The 19,593-nt window shown below is 43.7% G+C and overlaps 3 protein-coding genes across 6 annotated transcripts; 2 read left to right on the top strand and 1 right to left on the bottom strand.

Annotated features, from left to right (window-relative positions):
• Positions 1-724: 724 nt before the first annotated feature.
• nlk1 (nemo-like kinase, type 1) lies at positions 725-7,507 on the top strand. The gene is made up of 11 exons (XM_089017998.1): positions 725-1,249; positions 1,734-1,863; positions 1,933-1,988; positions 2,381-2,487; positions 2,564-2,649; positions 2,814-3,023; positions 3,818-3,919; positions 4,089-4,175; positions 4,239-4,437; positions 4,612-4,705; positions 5,140-7,507. Exons 1-11 carry the CDS (start codon positions 939-941, stop codon positions 5,186-5,188), a joined length of 1,431 nt encoding a protein of 476 aa, XP_088874124.1. The 5' UTR covers positions 725-938; the 3' UTR covers positions 5,189-7,507.
• A 372-nt stretch (positions 7,508-7,879) lies between these two features.
• Positions 7,880-12,164, top strand: LOC148885643 (ceramide synthase-like). 4 transcript variants are annotated; one of them, XM_089018004.1, is made up of 6 exons: positions 7,880-7,998; positions 8,581-8,667; positions 9,281-9,497; positions 10,093-10,188; positions 10,254-10,363; positions 11,875-12,058. In XM_089018004.1, exons 1-6 carry the CDS (start codon positions 7,880-7,882, stop codon positions 12,035-12,037), a joined length of 792 nt encoding a protein of 263 aa, XP_088874130.1. In that variant the 3' UTR covers positions 12,038-12,058. The 4 variants fall into 4 exon arrangements, with proteins under 4 accessions (XP_088874130.1, XP_088874131.1, XP_088874132.1 ...); XM_089018005.1 differs by lacking the exon at positions 10,093-10,188; XM_089018006.1 differs by lacking the exon at positions 11,875-12,058 and having other exon boundaries at positions 10,254-10,367.
• Positions 12,046-16,626, bottom strand: amdhd2 (amidohydrolase domain containing 2). Its single transcript, XM_089018002.1, has 11 exons — positions 16,467-16,626; positions 15,834-15,925; positions 14,598-14,734; positions 14,386-14,525; positions 14,241-14,295; positions 13,851-14,158; positions 13,589-13,733; positions 13,330-13,437; positions 12,982-13,050; positions 12,815-12,916; positions 12,046-12,290 (listed from the first exon to the last, which is right to left on the bottom strand). The coding sequence occupies exons 2-11, from the start codon at positions 15,914-15,916 to the stop codon at positions 12,193-12,195; spliced, it is 1,245 nt and encodes a 414-aa protein (XP_088874128.1). The 5' UTR covers positions 15,917-15,925; positions 16,467-16,626; the 3' UTR covers positions 12,046-12,192.
• Between the last annotated feature and the right edge of the window lie 2,967 nt (positions 16,627-19,593).

Here is a 19,593-nt window from a genome sequence, read left to right as displayed (position 1 = left end):
TTTAAGAAGTCGTCTTTTTTCGCCTCTTCGCCGTTTTCAACCCTTGACGTGTGCTGCCGTGTCTATCCTGAGCGGTCCTTTGTTTATCGGTGGAGTTGACAGCAACTTATGGGCGGTTGGCGTCTATTATTTATTGGTATTTTTATGTAGGTCAATGTCGCCGAGAGATGTGGGTCATCCCTACTTAGCAACACCGCTAGCTGCTAACTCAGAGCGGTGTTTTTGTTTTGATTTTTTTGCCTCAACCCAGCTAAAAGTTAGCTTATTTGGAACCCGACTAACTGCTTACAAATAGTTTTGGGTAAATTAATATTTTGGGGGGGCATTTATTATTTCTTGTTAGCTCAGTCACCGATCAGATTTTTAGCTTCTTAGCAATACGGCTAACTGTTATCACATTGAGACGCTGATAGCACATAGTTTCCCATCTTTTATTTTGCATAAAGAGTAACTCGGCTCAATATTAAATCCTTTGCAACACGCCTAAATGTTAACTCATTGTTCCGAATATTGTCTTTAGGTCATAGAAACTCAGCTAAATGTGATTTCACTGTTAGTTTCTTACCAACAGAGTAACCCCCAAAGTATTTTAATAACTGTTGGCTTCAAGAATAACATCAACTATGTCCTTTTAATTTACATTGATGTAGCTATGTTATACCCATTTAAAATATTACTTAATAATAATAGTTTCTCCTAATTCTGACAATTCTGACACTAACTGTCAATTGTAATGGTTAACACTTCGCTCCATTATCATAGTGTTCATTGAAAAACAAATCAACCACCATTCCACAAATTTTGGGGGCAATTAAATGTAAGTCTGTCTCGGTGGCACCTTGGCGGAGGTGGTGGGTCTTGCGCAGCTTGCTGCTGACCCCTCTGCGTTGAGCCAGCCAGTAGGAGGCTCAAAAGGAAGTGGAGGGACAGGTCCAAGAATGGCCTTCCACGGTGCAGGCCGCCAAACGCTCTGCAGCGACCTGTTCTCTGGTCCCGACTTGGCCCACAAGTACTTCTACGTCAATTCGTCTTGTGGGACCCCCTCAGCCGCTCTGACTGCCACCCCTTGCGTCACCGGACCGCCCGCCGCCTCTGTCGGGCACCCCCGGCACCCACATGCCCTTGGGGGCAGTGCGGGAGGGGGAGCCGCCGTGCCGCAACCAAACAGTAACCCAGCTAGTGAGGTGCCCAGTCCGGCTGAGATGGAGCCAGATCGTCCCATTGGATATGGAGCCTTTGGTGTGGTCTGGTAAGGAGGCACAAATACGGCAGACATGATTGAGTCCATTTTCATCAGCGATGTTTGTGGGTAAGGCTTGGTACTCAAGATTATTTACCTGACTGATCCCACATAAAAAAGACAGTGAGGCATTTTACCGTCAGCCACGTTTACATCATCAGCACGTGATCTGTAAGCCAGATCAGAGAAGTCTGCCCACCCCACTACCACCAAAAAATGTCTGAGCTCACCCTTGGCCAAGTCATCAGTTCAATAACTGCCAAAGCCATCTGTCACCAGCACAAACTAAAAGGTTCTTTTTTGTCTGAACTCACCAAATCCCAGTCACTCAAATTAAGAACTGGATAATACGATTTTGGTACGTAGCTCCCAGCGAATTGTGGTGGGTGGGACCACGTGATACGTGAATGTAATGGATCATCGTTATTTCTGACAACGCATTCTTGGCAACAGAAGTACAAAGTGCTTTCCACCCAATTGTGTGGTGTGGCAGGTCAGTGACGGACCCTCGAGATGGACGCAAAGTGGCGCTGAAGAAGATGCCCAACGTCTTCCAGAATCTGGTGTCGTGTAAGCGTGTCTTCCGGGAGCTGCGTATGCTGTGCTTCTTCAAACATGACAACGTAAATGCATTGCCCATATTTTTTGTCATGATGTCAATGTTGATGCCACTGATCATCGTCATGTTTCAGGTGCTGTCGGCATTGGACATCTTGCATCCGCCGCAGATCGACTGTTTTGAGGAAATGTATCCTTGTTCATTCCGCTCGATCTTCCACTGTATTGTAGGTGCACAACTTTATCCTGTTAGCTTGCTTTACTGGGTCACCTTGACCCAGGGCATATTTTAGTATGCCCAACAACTCATTGCAAATATGTGAATCATAAAGCAATATCTTCTTTTCCTTTCTGCTTTTCCCTTCAAGGGTTCGCCACAGCGAATCAGTGTCTTACGTCTTTAGAGGTTTAATTCGCATGTTTGTTTTGGCCAAGCTTTTACATCGGATGAACTTGTAATAGACATTTTTTAACGAAACAAGTTAGCACACGTTCACCAATTGCACTTGAAAATAAGTCATTTTCAATCATTACCATTTGTGGTTCTGAAGTCGACTTGTGAGGCCTTAACAGGAAGCACAGCTACGTAATCACAGAGCTGATGCAAAGCGACCTTCACAAGGTCATTGTGTCCCCTCAGCCACTCACCAGCGACCACATCAAGGTCTTCCTCTACCAGATCCTGCGAGGTGAGTGTTTGTGATGCCCTCCCACACTCTCCTTTTTTTGGTCCGCTTGTTATTGACTTGCGAATGCTCTCTGTAGGCCTCAAGTATCTCCATTCTGCTGGCATTCTGCACCGCGACATCAAGCCCGGGAACCTTCTGGTCAACAGCAACTGCCTGCTCAAGGTGCAGTCTTTGCACTTCCTTCTTCTTAAATTCTAGAATGAAGCAAGGATTGTGTGTGTTATTTATTTAGTTTTAGCCAGAATTCAAAGAAATGTACGTTGAAAGACAGTATACTTCCTCAAGTTACCCCTTTGCCTGATTGCCTTTTACTTTGTACTGGTCAGATTTGCGATTTTGGACTGGCGCGCGTGGAAGAACCGGATCCATCGCGTCACATGACCCAGGAGGTGGTGACTCAGTACTACAGAGCGCCCGAGGTCCTGATGGGCTGCCGCCATTACGGCTCAGCCATCGACGTGTGGTCGGTGGGCTGCATCTTTGCTGAGCTGCTGGGCCGCCGCATCCTTTTCCAGGCGCAGAGTCCCATCCAGCAGGTGAGCTCTAATCTATAAGAACTTGAGTCACTTTCTTCGGATCAGTGTTATCTGATGCGATTGTGACATGTCGTTAGCTGGTTAGCTGTGCATACACAGCTAAGTATCCTTGGTAGTGACACTCTAGAGCAGGGGTGTCAAACTCATTTCACAAGGTGGGCCACATATGGCTTCTGTAGATGTCAAGTGGGCCGGACCATTCAAATGATACCATACGCGCTTTAATAAGCAAAATATCATGTCTTTCATTAGTTTTGGTGTAAAGAAGCACAAAATGGTGACATTTAATGATCATTCCTTTTACACATTTCGTTTCATGAACAAATGTGCAATTAACTTTTATCATTCACATATATGCATTGCAACTGATCACTCTACAACGGCGCAAAACTTTTAACAATAAATTGGTATCGAAAATATAGTCATGCAATTTAAGATTAAATGAGACTTATAAAGAAAGGAATTTTTAAACCATTGTTTTTGTTCCTGATGTTTGGCATCTTTTGGCCTGTACAAGTGCATCAATAACAGGTGTCATGTCCTGACTAGCTGACACTTTCGGAATGTCATCTAAGTGCGTGTTTGTGAGCTTTGAACACATTTTTGTTTTATTGATATTCATTACTAAGAAGATTTTTTCACCAAGGTACGTTGTTCCAAACATGCATAAAACTTTAGCAGCCAGGGTTGTTTATTTGGGGTACCCTGGTTGTAGATACTGCTAAAATTTGTCCAGACCTACGGAAGCAAATTTGCCCTTCAAATCTGCATCACATAGGTATGTGGTTTTTCAGCTGGACCTTATCACGGACCTGCTGGGAACGCCGCCGCTGTCTGCCCTGTCATTAGCCTGCGAGGGCGCCCGGGCTCACATCCTACGTGGACCACATAAACCGGTACGTCACCTTTCACCTTCACTTTACTGCCAACTAACCGATCGACCTGATCCAAGCATGTCAACTGACTCCCTTTCCCTAAACACCCTCCGAATTGGCAATTTTTTTGTCATCCTTATAATTAGTCAGCAAGTCGCTGATAACTGTGTCTTCGTGTGTGTGGTTTTAGCCATCGCTGTCGGTGTTGTACATGCTATCCGACGGCGCCACCCATGACGCGGTGCACCTGCTGTGTCGCATGCTGGCTTTCGACCCAGTGAGTTGACGAGCTCTCCATCGCACGCAAGTTTGCCCGCTATTGACAATGGTATTCTGGCAGGCCAAGCGCATGTCTGGCAGTGAGGCAATATTGCATCCGTATCTGGATGAGGGCCGCCTGCGCTATCACACGTGCATGTGCCAGTGCTGCTACTCAGTGCCCAGTGGGCGCGTCTACACCCAAGACTTTGAACCGGCCGCCGAACGGCCCTTCAGCCACAGTTCTGAGAACAGCCTGCTGTCTGTGTGGCAAGGCAAAGGTAGGACTCGCCGCAAACATACTAATTGAAATCTTGGGCCACATGTAGCTCACATATGCATCATGTCTCTCTTTTCTTTCATGGATTTATTGTTCAGAAAATCCTACTTTTTTGAGGGTAAAATCTGGGAAAATAAAAGATTTTCTAAGACGTTTTGGTTCTTGTTCTTCTCAGAGCTGATCCATCGCTTTATCACGGAGCACCAGCAAGGCAAACGATTCCCGCTGTGTATCAACCCTCAGAGCGCCGCGTTCAAAACCTTCATCAGGTCAGTGCAATTAGCAGGAGTGAGTGTTTATGAGCAGTTGTCATTTGTGGCCGCTTGCATGGTTGGCTTTATGTTTTACAGGCAGTCATTTCTAATTGTTAGCTGTCACTAGCTAGTGCTTAGTCAGAATCAAAATCAGAATCGTCTTTATTGGCCAAGTGTGTAGAGCACACAAGGAATTTGTCTCCGGTAGAACACGCTGCACTAGTATCATCATAAAAAAATTATAACTACAGTTATATTTTGGTTACTGTTTAGAGTTAATATCTCGGGGAAGAAGCTGTTTAAATGTCTGCTGGATTTGGTGCGTATGGATCGGTAGCGCCTGCTTGAGGGGAGTAGCTGGAAAAGGTGGTGGGCAGGGTGCGGAGGGTTCAGTAGGATTTTCCGTGGTGGTTAGCCGTCCATCTAACCTGCAGCTTTGTGGTCCTCAGGTCCACCGCCTGGCACTCGTCCAAGGTGTCGCGCAAGGAGGAGAGATGAGCAACCGTTCCTTTCTCTCACCCTTTCTCCTCCATTTTCTCCTCGACGCCTCAACCAACTTTGATGCCCACTTTTCCCGCACGTGAACAAAAGAGAGTAGCGGCGACAGGCTCCGCCGAATATGGTGGCATCACAGGTGCTGAGGACAGAAAGGAGGAAAAAAAGATTCTGCTGCTGAAAAGAAAAAAAGTTTAGTGAGTAGAAATGTTGACTTTTTTTTTGTATTTTTTGGGGTGGGCTTTAGCATTCCACACGCTCCATGTAGCAGAGTGTCGTATAGCACCCCTTCCTGGTGTCCACACACTCCTTACGCTCAGCAGCAGCAGCGGACATTGCTGGGAAATCTTTCCACTGTCATTCCTTTCGCGTGTTTTGTTCTTAGGACAGGAAGTGCAATGTGTGTTCACACAGTATGTGTGTGTTTGTGTGTGTGTGTGTGTTTTAAGTTATTGCATAAAAATTGGCGCTTGAACTTGGCGCCCCGCCCACACACGCTACGACAGCACCCTTTTTCTGGCTTCATTTGGTCCTTTCTCGAGATGTCCTCTGAGTATGGAAAGCCGATTGAGCATTTCCAACTCGTAAGCCCTCGACTCACTAGTAAAAATCAACTGTCGTGCTGCTACATTTTTTCCACTAGTGCCGCTTTAGGCCTACTAGTGTAAGTTTTGTTATTGAAGAATTTTTTTGGGCCACAATGTTCTCTTTTCTGGCCCCAAAACCCGCGTGACACGCGGAAAAATATACCAATTGGTGCTCATGAAATGGGTATAAAGTGTGCATCAAATACAAATTTTAAATCTATGGCCACAAAATATCAACTGAAGTAGAGGTACTCATTTTTTCTGTCTGCCTCTCCTTATGCATTTGAGCGGCTACGAAAGACAAAATACATTTTTAATCAAGTCTTTTGCATTCGAAGCGACACCTTCTCGAAGGCGGGCTCGTGTTTGAGGGCACCTGTGATGTTGCCGCTTCCACCATTCCTTGGCAGCTGCAGGAACGTTCGCCAGGAATCTTCTAGATCTCAGGAAGTCCAAATCCCTGCACAGGCCCCCCAACCAGTGCCAACTTTCTCATCTTCCCTCCTCCTGATTTCATGTTTTGCTTTTTAATTTATCCCTCACTCTTTGGCCACTGTGAGGCTGTAATATGATGCGTTTCCGTGCACCCTTTTATTCCTTGTGCACCCGCATACTAACATGAGTTTTCACAGGTTTCTTGAAGGCTATCACAAATGTTTTCTTTTCCCTCTTTGGTGAATTTGAACCACTGGTATCACTTTTACTCCTCCCAGCCAAAAAAGTCAACTGTGTATAAAAGGATGTCTGCCGTTCCAAATAACTGTTTACAGAGCCCCAGACTTGACATGGGGGGGAAAAAATATTGTGGCCAATACAATTGTAACGTGTATGAAATGCCTAATTATGGCCATGAAATAGAAGTCAGAACTTTATTGAACATGTTGATAAAAAAAATTAACACTGGATTCTGTACTGTTATCCATAAATGAAATTCTCAACAATAAAACAATCTAACCACGAATCACACTTTAAAAACATTCTAATGCGAGCTTCTCCGTTTGCAGACATGGTTTGCAGTAACCAAGGTCTCTTTCATTTAGTTTATGTCAAAAACCTGCATCCGAAATATTACTTTGTGGGAAAATGTTGGTAACAAATTACCAATTAGTAAGCACAATGCAATCTCTTGCGGCCGTATCATATGTATAGTATAACATTTGCACAAAATACAAATTGGCTTCCACTAAATCTGCCTACAACATACTAATTTGCGGCTAACAAGTTTTGAGAAAAAAAAATTGTGGCCGCGTATGTAAAAATACATGAGAATTGAACAATACAATCTCCGTAAGCAAATGGAGTGCAACTTTTGCGAGAAAGTACAATTTACTGGATTTGCTTACCATGCAACGGTCTACAATAATCGTTTTGCGGCCAGAATTGAGCATTTTTTGCACATGTTATATGACTATTGTTGCCACATTTTAATGAATTATTCTTATTTTTTGGCCCAATCGTGTCTGCGGCCACGTACTTTGTTTGAAGTCATTATGAAGTGTATTTTTAGCGGGTTAGCGCTATTCTGTTAACGGAAGGCAAAGCGGCTCTCCGAGTAACGCGGGATTTTTCGGACTTTGCCGCTCGATTCTCTCGACTGGCATGTTTGTTTACCGGTGTTGATTCAGTATGACGCTCATGTTTGGAAAAAAAGTGTTTTAGCTGACTTGTTTTCCCTGTGTTGACAAATACTTGAAGTTATCTTAGAGAGTGATGATCAATAAAAATGACACTGGAAGACCTTTTGCCTTTTTTTGCCCCTTTGAGCAATACCGCCCCAACTAAAATGAAAATGTCTTGTTTTTCAGTTTAATCAATAGGAGACTCGAGGTACCTTCTTCAGATGTGCAATTGAGCTCCCAATGCTACACGACCTGAAAGTTGAAATCAACCAACACCACAAAAATCCTCCCACTAGAGTCAAAACCGATTGACTGGCCGCTTGAGTTACTTCATGCAAATTGATGCAAACAAGGCACTGATTTCTCACACGGCAGCTCTTTGATTGGCCGAGACAGCTTGCCTTCCACCGCTCTTCCCCACCCGAGGTTGTCATGACAGGTGGCCAACTTAAGCTGGGCTCACCTGGTCGCTCAAATGACATGCAGAAATGTTGGGCTTGATGTTCGCAGGTGTGCTTTTTTTCCCAGGACTTTTCCTACTTTGCAGTCGTTCTCTGAGGATCCTGATGGGATGGAACCAGGCTGATGCCGTCATTGTGTCAGCACGGTCAGAACACACGCACACAAGTCACACACACATGCAAGTACTGGCGCTCTTAAATACAGATAATCCGTTAATGTCTTCAGTGTATCCTACATTGTGTTTTGAATCCCAAGTTAGCGTTTGTTCTTTTTTTTTTTGGTGTGTTTTGTCCAATATTTCTTTGTTTTTGCTTAGATTTAAGAGCAAAAAATTGAGCTACGATTCTGAAGTTTACTCTCATCTAAGCAACCTAATCTACTTTAATGCTTAAACATAATGAGAAACAATATAGATCTATTATAATCATTATCATCTTTTGTGGCCTTTGAGCAATGGTTATTTTTGAACACAGTGGAGCAATGTTTTTCGACCAACAATACTGAACTACTCCCAAGCCTTTTGTATATTCTTTATCCTTTCCAAAAATGAGCTGATTGCAGTTTTTTTTTTGGGGGGGGGGCACCAAAGCTGTGCCCAAATTTGGAGGCTGTGATCTCCAAAGGCTTGTTTTGAAGGCCTCGCACCCCACAAAGAAATGAAGTTCTATCCTCGCATACCCGGTAGTCATCTGCGGTGTTGTCATGCTCGCTCTTATTGTCATAACAGGGTCGTGTCGTCTGTCCAAGCCATAATGGCGGCGGTGTCCGGAAGCATCATCGCCTCGGCATGCCAGCGCAACCTCTTAGATGACAGGTGAGGGTGGAGATGCATCAAGTACTCATTCGAATGTGTGTGTTTTTAAGTCGGTACGCTAAGTGTGTGTGTGTGTGTGTTTGTGGTTTTGTTGCAGCTAATCCTGTAATCTGGCCAATATATGCGGGCGGCTCTTAATAATCCATAGATTGGTGGTGAAATTGGCGTGGCCAATTTGGTACCTCACCTTTGACCTCACATGCAAAGGACAAATAATGTAGTTTGCTTTGCAAATAAGGCATCTTGCAGTTTGCTCCCGTGGCCAATTGTAGACCAACCCACTGGTTGTCAAAAAGTGCCCTCAAACAAGAGACTGGGTTATGTCAATTTCATTATGTGGCTGCATGTGTCCCAGAACTGTCTAGTGTCCAATCTACTGCTTTTCTACATGTCTTCACATTAACTGGCGACCAATCTAGTGTTTGTGTACATATGACCAGACTTTAGTTGGCGACTAAGACTTTGTTGTCTGTTTATGACTCAATGTCGACAAAATATACGATTCTTAGAGGCATAGTTATACAGACGAACTTGAATCAATTCACTCACATCCACATTTTGATTATTTGAATTTGGAGGATTGAGTATCATGTACGTGCATCTGTTTTTTCAGGCACTGGCTGACGGACGCCTACATCACATTCGCTGCACCCTATTTTGTTTACGACGTGTACGCCATGTTCCTGTGCGACCGACACAGGCACGGGGTCAAGGGTCACAAGGACGAAGGCGGCGCCAGCAAGGCGCCCATCTTAACCTTCGTGCGGCGAGAGAGTTTGATGATTTTGCATCATGTCTTCATGGTGGTGTTCTGCTTGCCCGCTTCGCTGGTAAGTGTAGCAGCACTTAAGCCACTTCATATGAACTCCTTCACTGCCATTGCCAAATTTGTTTTTCCTGTTTGGGTGCCAATAAAGCGCTGGCCATGGCCTCTGACAATGTTTTTTTCCCTTCCACAAGGCATTTATTTGCCTCTTTTCCATGTTAGCGCTTTGTACCAGCTTCACTGTTGTTTACGCATTGTATAAACCAATATGTATGTATTGCATTGTATTTTGGACAGCCACCCTCATTTCAAGCTCATGTAACTCCAGGTCCATATAATTTACGAATTAAGAGAGTCTAAGGTTTCTTACACTGCATTGAATCTTTATGTAGTCCTAAAACTCAACTGTGGGTCCTGGAATTCAAGTGACAATGACAAAAACCTTGGCACTGCAATGGACACATTTTTGCATGTCTGTCAGTGAATGAGTTAATAATAATATTAAATATCATATATAAGCATCTTTCAAAACTCTCAAGGACACTTAACAGTCACAGGATATTGACGCCTTCAGGTGTGTGTGCGTGTGTGTGTGTGTGTGTGTGTGTGTGTGTGCGCGTGTGTGCGTGTGTGTGTGTGTGCGCGCGCGTGTTTTTTAGGTGTGGAGGCGGGGCAAAGGTGACTACTTCCAGGGTCTTGTGTTTCTTGCTGAGCTAAGCACACCATTTGTGTGTTTTGCCAAAGTGCTCATACAGGTACGCTGTGTGTGCGCCCATGCCAGTGTCGATGATAATTGTGATGTGTCTTGTGACATTTGCAGTTGCGACACACTGACACGCTGGCCTTCAAAGCGAACGGCGCTCTCACACTTTTGGTCTTCTTGGGTTGTCGCGTGGCACTTTTTCCATATTTGTACCTGGCCTACAGCAGGTGATGTCATCAACACACATACAATCAATCACATGTCGTCAATAAAAACCAACCCACCCAAAAAAGACGCCTTGAATAACATCCATGACTTACTGTTTACAAGAGTCTGCTTAGCTTAATATGCAACACCACCATTTAAAGGACAACCGACGTCCCCGGACAAGTTGTGTCCATAATTTGTAAAATGGCTTCAAATGACTTCTACTGAGCGTATTTTACAAAGATTCTACCACATATAGCTATATTTTACGTTTTAAGACTTGCGCTGAATATTCCGGAAGTCTTGTTTTTGACTTAAAAAAGGACACATTGTAGCAGTCCTTCCATCATGTCAATGCATTTTGCTGTACTTTGGTCTGAAAACGTCGTGTAGGACCAAAAAGAGTCAGAAGAGGGCGACAAAGCTCTATGGTAAGGAATTAATAAGCCTGTGGAAACGGGCTGATTAATTCCTTACGTGGCTTTGTCGCCATTTTCTGCCTTTTTTGGGTGTGACATTTCACACCCCTGATGCCTCAAAATGACACGGAATATATTATTTAATCGATTGCAAACATGTATGCTTTCTTCTTCAGAACTATTTGAATCATATTCATAACTGGATGAGTAACAAGAAAGCATATTCTCCGAATCTGAAGCCATTGTTTTGATTCTCGAGCAAGGCAAGACATCTTGCCGTGACACCACGAACATGGGGGCGGGACCTTCTGAAACTGGCCACTTCCGGTTTCAAATTGAAGTACTGTTTAGACACTTTCAGTCAGTTTTATTGGTGTTTTGCATTTGACTAAAAATATCATACTGCGTGTTTTGGGTATTTTAGATGCTATAAAACGTTTTTCTGATGTCAGTTAGGAAACAAAAAAGTGACGTCGGTTGTCCTTTAAGCTACGAATATTTCTACACAACCAATCACGTAGACATTGACTCATATTACTGTTGCTCACCAAGTTGGTAAGCATGACACAAAAACAATAACTAATTAGAACTATTGAATTCTTTACATTCATTTAATGATTTCATAATGACTCATGTCATGTGTTTTTGTAACATGGTGTTAAGAAAAAAAACAAGTATTTTCTTCCCCAAAAATGAATTATTAGAAGGCTGGAACAGATGAACAAGATTCACATTCATGTGGGGCAAAATATGTCCTATTTATGTGTGTGTGTGTGTGTGTGTGTGTGTGTGTGTGTGTGTGTGTGTGTGTGTGTGTGTGTGTGTGTGTGTGTGTGTGTGTGTGTGTGTGTGTGTGTGTGTGTGTGTGTGTGTGTGTGTGTGTGTGTTTTAAGTCCACATAATCAAAACACTAATGATGCTGTGTTTCAGCTTCAGGATTCTTACAGCTTAGTTCCCGTGAGAACTATTTGGCCCATTTGACAAAAATCCTTTTGTAGTAATTTGGGACACCCATATCACCAAAAAAAGGATTGTGTGTGAACTTTTTGGGAATTATGGCGGTCCACCATATACTGGCTCAGAAGAGATTGTTTTTTTTTTTTGCTTCGCAGGTACGCAGCCATACCCGTTCACCAGGCGGTCCTGGGGGCTCCGTGGCCGTGCACCATGGGGACGGCGTTTCTGTGGCCCCTGCAGATCTACTGGTTCTGGCTCATGTGTCAACGGGCGCGCCGCGCCCTCGCGGAAACTAACAAGCCGCCATTGGAGAAATGAGCAAGAGTCTTATTTTGAAAGGTACAATGGGAAATGTTGTGAAGTTGAAGTATTACTTGACAGGTGTTGTTCAATGCAAAAGAGGAAGATGGGAGGAGAAAGTAACAAATTCCAAAATGAAATGTAAATGTTCTTTTTGTTGCTTTTCAAGTCATTCAGTCATTCAGTTCCTCTCGGGTGGGTTTCCTCCAGACTTCATGTCCGGAAATAAACGTGGCCTTCACGTTGAGTTCGTCATCCAGCAAAACAAAGTCTGGGGGCGGGGAAATCATCTTTCTCAAAGAAATTGATAAAACGTCTAGTCTTCAATACATTTATTCATTTATTAATGTATCACATTATTGGTCTTTATCCAATCATCGATCTATGGCCGTATCCCTCCACATTGATTGATCCATTACTATTCATCTTTCTATTGATGGACAACAGATAGAAAAAAATCTATTTGTCATATTTCCAGCATATGATATTCCTTGTAATATTTCTATTGATCTAACTATTGATTTGTCTATTGATGGTTGTAAAGAAGGGGCTATAAATACGGGGATTAGAAATATACTGGTGTATAATTGTACTAGATTGCGTTTCTTTGAGGCTTTTTTGTCTCTGCTCGCTCACGGTGAATTTAGATTTCTTAAAATAGTTCGTTTCAGACGTAGCGGTTCCAACGTGGTGTTTTGCAATGAGATGTTTGTTCCCTTCATTGATTTTTGTTTTTCCGAATGATGGAAATAAAACACCCCCAGCCTAAAAATGTAGCAAAAAAAGCAAACTGACCTGCGTGCGAGCCAAAGTCTAGTGTCCCTTTGGTGTGGCTGATTCCCAAAAGTTGCGCAGGATGCAACGAGGCCGCTTCAAGGGCTTCTTCCACGCGGCAACCTAAATTAACACATAACTTGGTCACATCCCCTCCATCCTTTGCATGCACGTGGGTAAATTCTGACCTGTGGCACGTTGAAAATGTCTGACACACATGTCCATGGTGGCGATGCTGCCGCTCAATGTCTGCGTGCCTGCAAGACAAAAAAAAAACAATGTCATCCCTACAGAATTGAACCAATTAAAGAATTGGTGAATTTTTGCCGAAGTACTCCAGCAAATATGCAAGCTCCTCCACCAACATATGGACAGAAAAAAAACAAACTGGTGAAACATTGCCAAATTGTAGTTTTATTGTTGCCTCAAAAATGCGAGACAACTTGAACTTTCGGATCATAAATGTTTTTGATCATAAAAAATACAATAAGAAAAATGAGAGTATATAATATGACGTTGCTTTTTTGGGCGCTCACCAGCCACATAGACGTGCAGGCCGCAGATCTGGACGTCCTGCTGGCCCAGCTTGTGGCGACCCGGCCCGAGTCCCATGGCCGCGATGGCGTCCGTCACCAGCACCAAACCTACACACAATCGCGCAAGACGCAATCTCATTATGATTCACTTTGGACACAGAAATATCATATTGTGAAATATTTGAGCAGATCAATGAATGGACGAGTGCGAGCGAGGTCTCGCCATATCAGATCTGCTATGTAAACCGCGTTTACTGACCTTTGGGGTGAGCTCGGTGGGCAATCCTCAGGGCGGCGGGGTTGGTGTGGATGCCATCTGCGATCATCCCGTAATAAACACTGCGTCCCTCCGGGATGTGCTCACTGGTTAGCAGGCCCACAATGCCCGGGTCCCGGTGATGGAACTGGACCGTACCACAGAGAGTCCCCCACCCATGGCCACTTAAAATAATCAGAACCTTCCCAGAGAAGAAGTACTATCTCGATCGCCCAGATGCTAATCTGGTGCTTCCGGGACGTACCGGCAGCATGGCATTGAAGAGGTGCGTGATGAAGGAGGCACCCTGGCGGACGGCCTCCTCGGCTTGCGACAAGTTGGCCACCGAATGTCCCAACGACACGGTCACACCCCGTTGGCACAGCTCCCTCACCGCACACTGGCTCCCATTCAGCTCAGGAGCCAGTGTCACCAAGGCCACCTTCTCCAGCCCCCCATAAACATCCGTCAGGTCCGTCATGGCAGTGTCAGGCCCTGAAAACGTGCGTAGGAAGCGCTCGGGATGCGCGCCCTTCTTCTCGGGGCTGATAAAGGGGCCTTCCAGGTGGATGCCTACACAAAAAAAATATAAGACGCATACAGTATGAGCTTGGCTGACAGTTCCTGGCACCGTCACAACAAAGAGGGAGCTCACCAAGGACACCTGCGCCGTGGGGACCGCCGTCCTGCACTTTGATCTGAGGTAGGACCTGAAACACACAATGGGAGGGTCAGGGTTGGATTGATTCTGATGTCTAATTGTTGCCACCGGCCATCTTGATTGTTGCCGTCGTCTCGACCTTGTGGTAGACGTACGGTGGCGACGTGACCAGTGTGGGACAGAAGGATGTAACGCCGTGTTCCAGAAGCTTCTGGGCCACCAAAGAAATCCCGGCGCCGATGTCATCAGAGGCCTGTGAGAAATCCACCCCGTAACCTCCTGCAGGGTGAGTGCACATGACCGCTGTCAGACACATGCGCGAGTCACAACGCTGAGACTCACATATCCCACCGTTGATTTGCACGTCGATGAATCCCGGCGCCACGATAGCCCCGCCGCAATCCACCTGAACGTCGGCATATGCCTGCTCGTCAAAGAAGAGCTTCTCTGGATCCAGGATCTTCCCTTCGCGCACCCACAGGTCTTCACTGCAAGCATACAAATGCAAAAAATGTGTCCACTCCAGTGCCAGGGTTTTTGTCATTGTCACTCGAATTCCAGGACCCACAGAATATTGAATTTTACGACGACATAAACATTTAATACAGCGTGAGGGACCTTAGACTCTCTTCTTTCGCCAGAAAAAAAAGTTAATTACATCGGTTTGGAGTTATCTGAGCTAGAAATGGGGGCAGCTATCCAAAATACAATGCAATACATACATATTGGTTCATATAGCGCTTGAACAACAGCTGAAGCTGGAACAAAGCGCTAACATGTCAAAAAGGAAAATGCTGCTCCCTTGTGGAAAAAAAAACATTGCCAGAGGCCATGGCAGGGCTTTATTGGCACCCAAGCATGAAAAAACAAAACCCGAACACATTCGGGAATGGCGCTCTATGTCATATTTTCAATTCCCGAATAAATTTGTGAATGGGAGTGAATGAGTTGAAATCGGTGATGTTGAAGTGTAAGTCTAAAATGCTTGAGATAGTTTCCAGGCAGAAAGTAAATGTTAGATTTTGATTTTGCTTGGCCTCTTAGAAGGCAGCAAACGATGTCCTATGCTCCTTGGGCTTTGATTTTCTTTCCCACGATGATTTAATTTTTCAATAAGGATAAGCCAATTAGAAAATGGATGGATCAATATTCGTTCTATATTCATCTATCTACTATCTATTTATATAGCACTTGAACAACAGATGAAGCTGTGACAAAGCGCTTAGCATGGACAGCTATCAAATAAAGGAAATAAAGCAGTGACAAAGATAGTAGAAAGCACCAGGGAGTAAAACCAAATGGATGGATTCATATTTTTTTCTGAGACTGTACCAGAAAGTTACAGTTTCCTGTTGACACTCGAAGCTCCCTGTTTGCAGCTTTGTGCTGGTGACAAATTGTTGTGCATCATCTTGGCAAGAGCAAGACACCAGTAAAAGGCTCACCAACTATGGCGGTGCCATGAGATAGGAGTTGAATTTGTTCCATGACCTTCCTCATATTTCAAAACACATCAATCTCAAATTATCATTCTCCACTGAAATGAACGGAAATGTTATGTATTTGGTGAGAGCATGCATCTGTCACCTCTGCAGTCGGTGGTCCCGGAGGATCCTGCAGTTGATCAGCTGCGTGATTGGAGCCTCTGACACCGATTTGTTGGACGGCATCTCGGAAGTCTGTAAAATATACCAATCAACATCTGGTTTCACATCTCTCGTGAACATACTGTCAACTTTTCAGACATATTTTCAAATAACCTTCTGCAACTTCGTGACGCGTCTATGACACTTTGTGTACACTGTTATGATAGTTTAATGTATCAGAGTGCACAGTTGAGTCTGGAATGAGAGGACATATAAGCAACTATCTTGTCATCGAGACTTTGCCCCTTGATACTCTTCTTTTTCTTCTTTGTGCGTTCCACAATCGCGCACGAGCCAAACAAATGAAATTAAATTAACGGAAAACCGAGGAGCTAAAAGCGCTCCGCCAAAGTAGTGTTGTGAGTGCCTATTCGTCGTTTATAGACGTTAAAAGTAGGCAAATACACGATTTGTGGAAGGTTTATGTCAGTGGTATTAATTCCGCAGAGGTTCAAAACAACCCCCCCCCCCCTTAAAAACGGGTTACAGCGGAAAAGTCAAGTTTCTTGTCATAAATACAAGCTTTCCTCAAGTCTATAGTGGGTGTCAACAGCCTTCCGCTTTGACGACTTACCCGAGGGATGTCCGCACTTTCTCTTTTCTATCTCCAGGCAGCCAAAAGGCGAAATATGAAATGAAATCAAATATTAGCTGTTTGGATTGACTTCATTTTTCCTCATCGGTGAAATGGACCCAACTCACGTGAATCGGAAGCGTGTGGTCACGTGACTATAACGATACGAACAACAATTTTATTTTATTTGGAATGATTAGAAATACATATGTACAAACCAATGTAATAGTTTTAAACAAGTTAAGTAAAAAACAATACATAGAATTCACAAGTCCCCTCCAAACCAGAAAGTCGATGCGTTCGCCGCTGGGTCCAATATCCTTTTAATTTCCATCGTCACCAAAAGAGGGCGCCAGAGCGCAACAGATTTTGAATAAGTTTCAACAAAGTTGTTCCTCTAGTGAAGAAAAACCATTATCAGTAAAACACAGTTATTCGACTAATGTGCTAAATTGGCTCACCAGTGAAGACCAACTCTTCTTCTTTTCCTTTTGGCTTTTCCCTTCAAGGGGTCGCCACAGCGAATCAGTGTTCTCCATCTTCAGAAGTTTGATTTGCATGTTTGTTTTGGCCAAGCTTTTATGTCGGATGCCCTTCCTGACACAACTCTCTGTAGTTGTCCGGGCTTGGCACCGGACAAGAAGATGCTGGCTTATGTCTCCTTGTGGCTACAGAACAAACAACTCTCTGGACTTAATAATTATGAAGATGTTCAGGAAAAGGCTCCTAAACACAAAATTGGTCATCAGCACAGCAGCATTCAAGCAAAGCAAAACTATACTCACCATTTGATGACAATGCTCAATAGTTCCATATATCAAATATGCCTTTTATAGTATATTTTTATACTTTGCAATATGTACAGTTCTTTTTACTGTGTACTAATATCAAAGTCAAAGTCAAAGTAAGCTTTATTGTCAAATATGCTAATATGCATGACATACAGCACAGATGAAATTACTGTCCTCTCGGACCCAGCATGCAAGGCACTTATAATTACTTTAACAAACATAAACATAATATAATATTTGGGCCTAACATGGATTTTACGGATATTGGATACATGTTTAAATAGCTTCAACAGACATGCTAAAGATTTTTGTTATAGCCTTAAAGTGGTATTAGTAGTGGGGGGGAAACATTAGTAATTAAAACACCGATGAAGGCATAATTGTTCTACGGGTGTGCACAAAAACCCAAGGGGAAAGCAAACTAGTTCACGGACCTTAAGATTCTTTAAGATTAAATAAATGCTCAAACAACTTCAATATATATGTATGTAAAGACAAAGAAGAAAATATTCTGAGAAAGAAATCTGATCAACAGGTATATTGAATTGCCTGACTAGTGAGTGCAAAGACCAAAGTTGTGCAAAGTACATGGTCCTTTAGAATATCGAATAAATCAATCTTTGCCATCTCATTTACTTGATTAGCATTAGCATGCACAGCAAGGATGTACCTAGCAGGCCCCTGCCCCATTGCAGCCACCCCCCAGCCCTGACCCCGCTCATCCCCCAAAAGACACACAGACACCCCCCGTCAGGCGTTCCTAAAAGTCAACAATAAAGTTGGTTTCCAGTAAGACGGATACCTTTGCTAGTGCTACTCGTCACCATGGAGACCCCAAGAAGCTCCAAACTACTGGTGGCCACCCATGCGGGGGACATAGTCGGGCTATAAGGGGTGTTGGTTGGGACATGGAAGGGGTCTGACTGTGAGTGTAAATGTGACACTTAAGACAAGCGCAATATTTTAGGTCTTTCATTGACTCTTTTGTAGGCGGTGACGTCAGACGCGTACTCTTTTGTAGCAGCCATTCACGACGGCTTAACCTCAGCCCGGCTCTCCGGCGGCCCCTCGGGGTCCCGATGACCCGATCCGCTAATCTTCTGCCGGGAGGGACATACTGAATGAACACTGCCTTTTTTGTAGTTCTCTTGTTGACTTGCAAAATACACGGCCAGTCCTTAGTCGATGTCGCCAGACGTTATTGGGACGATGTGTCAGTCACCCGCTCTGACTTGCATGTAATCTGATTACTTTTTCATATTGTCTTGTGTGTACCACTTACAGCGCAAATACACTGTGTATCACATGTAAGCGTATTTGGCACACATATGATGGGAACGCCAGCTTACACAATACAGCATACGTATACAGCACACGTACTCTATAATGTGTAGCGTTGTATAATGAACCTCCAATCAAATATATTTGAAGAGAAAGTATATAGAAAATAAATACTGTGTAACATACAGCACATCGCGTGATTAGAATGGAAAGGATGTATTGAATGTACTGATTATAAATAATATGCAGCACACATAAAAGGTATACAATAGCATCATTAGCATATATAGTGCGCATGTGTATATATAACGTACGGAATATAATGGACACACTTACAAACCTTTATTTCCCCTTCTGCGTGTATTCTTAAAGAACATTTTGGAAGCTTTAGAAGGTTCTGGTGAGTTGGCCGGACTTGACCATACTATACATAACCCATACATCACCCCCCATACTACTGCCCACCGCCACCATGTCTTGCTTCTCACATTCTTCACTGTTAACTCATGCCCTGCCATTCACAAATTTATTTGGTAATTGAAAACATCATATAGAGCCATTTCAGAATTTGTTTGGGTTTTGCATTTACGTGCTTGGATGCCGATAAAGTGCTGGCCATGGCCTATGGCAATGTTTTTTTCTTTTCCGTAAGGGGGCAACATTTCCCTTTCTTCCATCTTAGCACTTTGTTCCAGCTTCAACTGTTGTTTTACCGCAATATAAATCAATATGGATGTATCGTATTGTATTTTGTACAGCCGCCCCCATTTCAAGATCAGATAACTACAGACCTATTTAATTTAGGAATTAACTTTTTCTCTGATGAAAGAAGAGAGTCTAAGGTTTCTTACGCTGCATTGAATGTTTATGTAGTCCTAAAACACAGTATTCTGTGGGTCCTGCAATTCGAGTGACAATGACAAAAAACCCTGGCACTAGCGTGGACACATTTTTGCATATCGTCTGGCAGTGAATGAGTTAATTTTGGTTAACAAGTCTGGTTCGCACAAGGCTCGTATTGTATTTTGTACAGCCGCCCCCATTTCAAGATCAGA

The sequence above is a fragment of the Hippocampus bargibanti genome, linkage group LG17 (assembly GCF_051943395.1).
Source record: "Hippocampus bargibanti isolate YZ-2025 linkage group LG17, ASM5194339v1, whole genome shotgun sequence".
Classification (NCBI taxonomy): domain Eukaryota; kingdom Metazoa; phylum Chordata; class Actinopteri; order Syngnathiformes; family Syngnathidae; genus Hippocampus; species Hippocampus bargibanti.
Note: the sequence above shows the minus strand (reverse complement) of the source record. Positions and strands in the feature narration are given on the sequence as shown.

Bases quoted from the DNA above. Each gene is read 5' to 3' on its own strand.
- amdhd2 (XM_089018002.1), bottom strand. From the start codon at position 15,916: ATGCCGTCCAACAAATCGGTGTCAGAGGCTCCAATCACGCAGCTGATC. The intron at 14,159-14,240 runs GTGAGCTCCCTC...TTTTTTGTGTAG, and splicing joins CCACGGCGCAGGTGTCCTTG to GCATCCACCTGGAAGGCCCC. The intron at 13,051-13,329 runs GTGAGCGCCCAA...TTTGTCTTGCAG, and splicing joins CCTGCACGTCTATGTGGCTG to GCACGCAGACATTGAGCGGC.
- nlk1 (XM_089017998.1), top strand. From the start codon at position 939: ATGGCCTTCCACGGTGCAGGCCGCCAAACGCTCTGCAGCGACCTGTTC. The intron at 2,650-2,813 runs GTGCAGTCTTTG...TGTACTGGTCAG, and splicing joins ACAGCAACTGCCTGCTCAAG to ATTTGCGATTTTGGACTGGC. The intron at 4,706-5,139 runs GTCAGTGCAATT...TGTGGTCCTCAG, and splicing joins GCGTTCAAAACCTTCATCAG to GTCCACCGCCTGGCACTCGT.
- LOC148885643 (XM_089018003.1), top strand. From the start codon at position 7,958: ATGGGATGGAACCAGGCTGATGCCGTCATTGTGTCAGCACG. The intron at 9,498-10,092 runs GTAAGTGTAGCA...CGTGTTTTTTAG, and splicing joins TCTGCTTGCCCGCTTCGCTG to GTGTGGAGGCGGGGCAAAGG. The intron at 10,364-11,874 runs GTGATGTCATCA...TTTGCTTCGCAG, and splicing joins TTGTACCTGGCCTACAGCAG to GTACGCAGCCATACCCGTTC.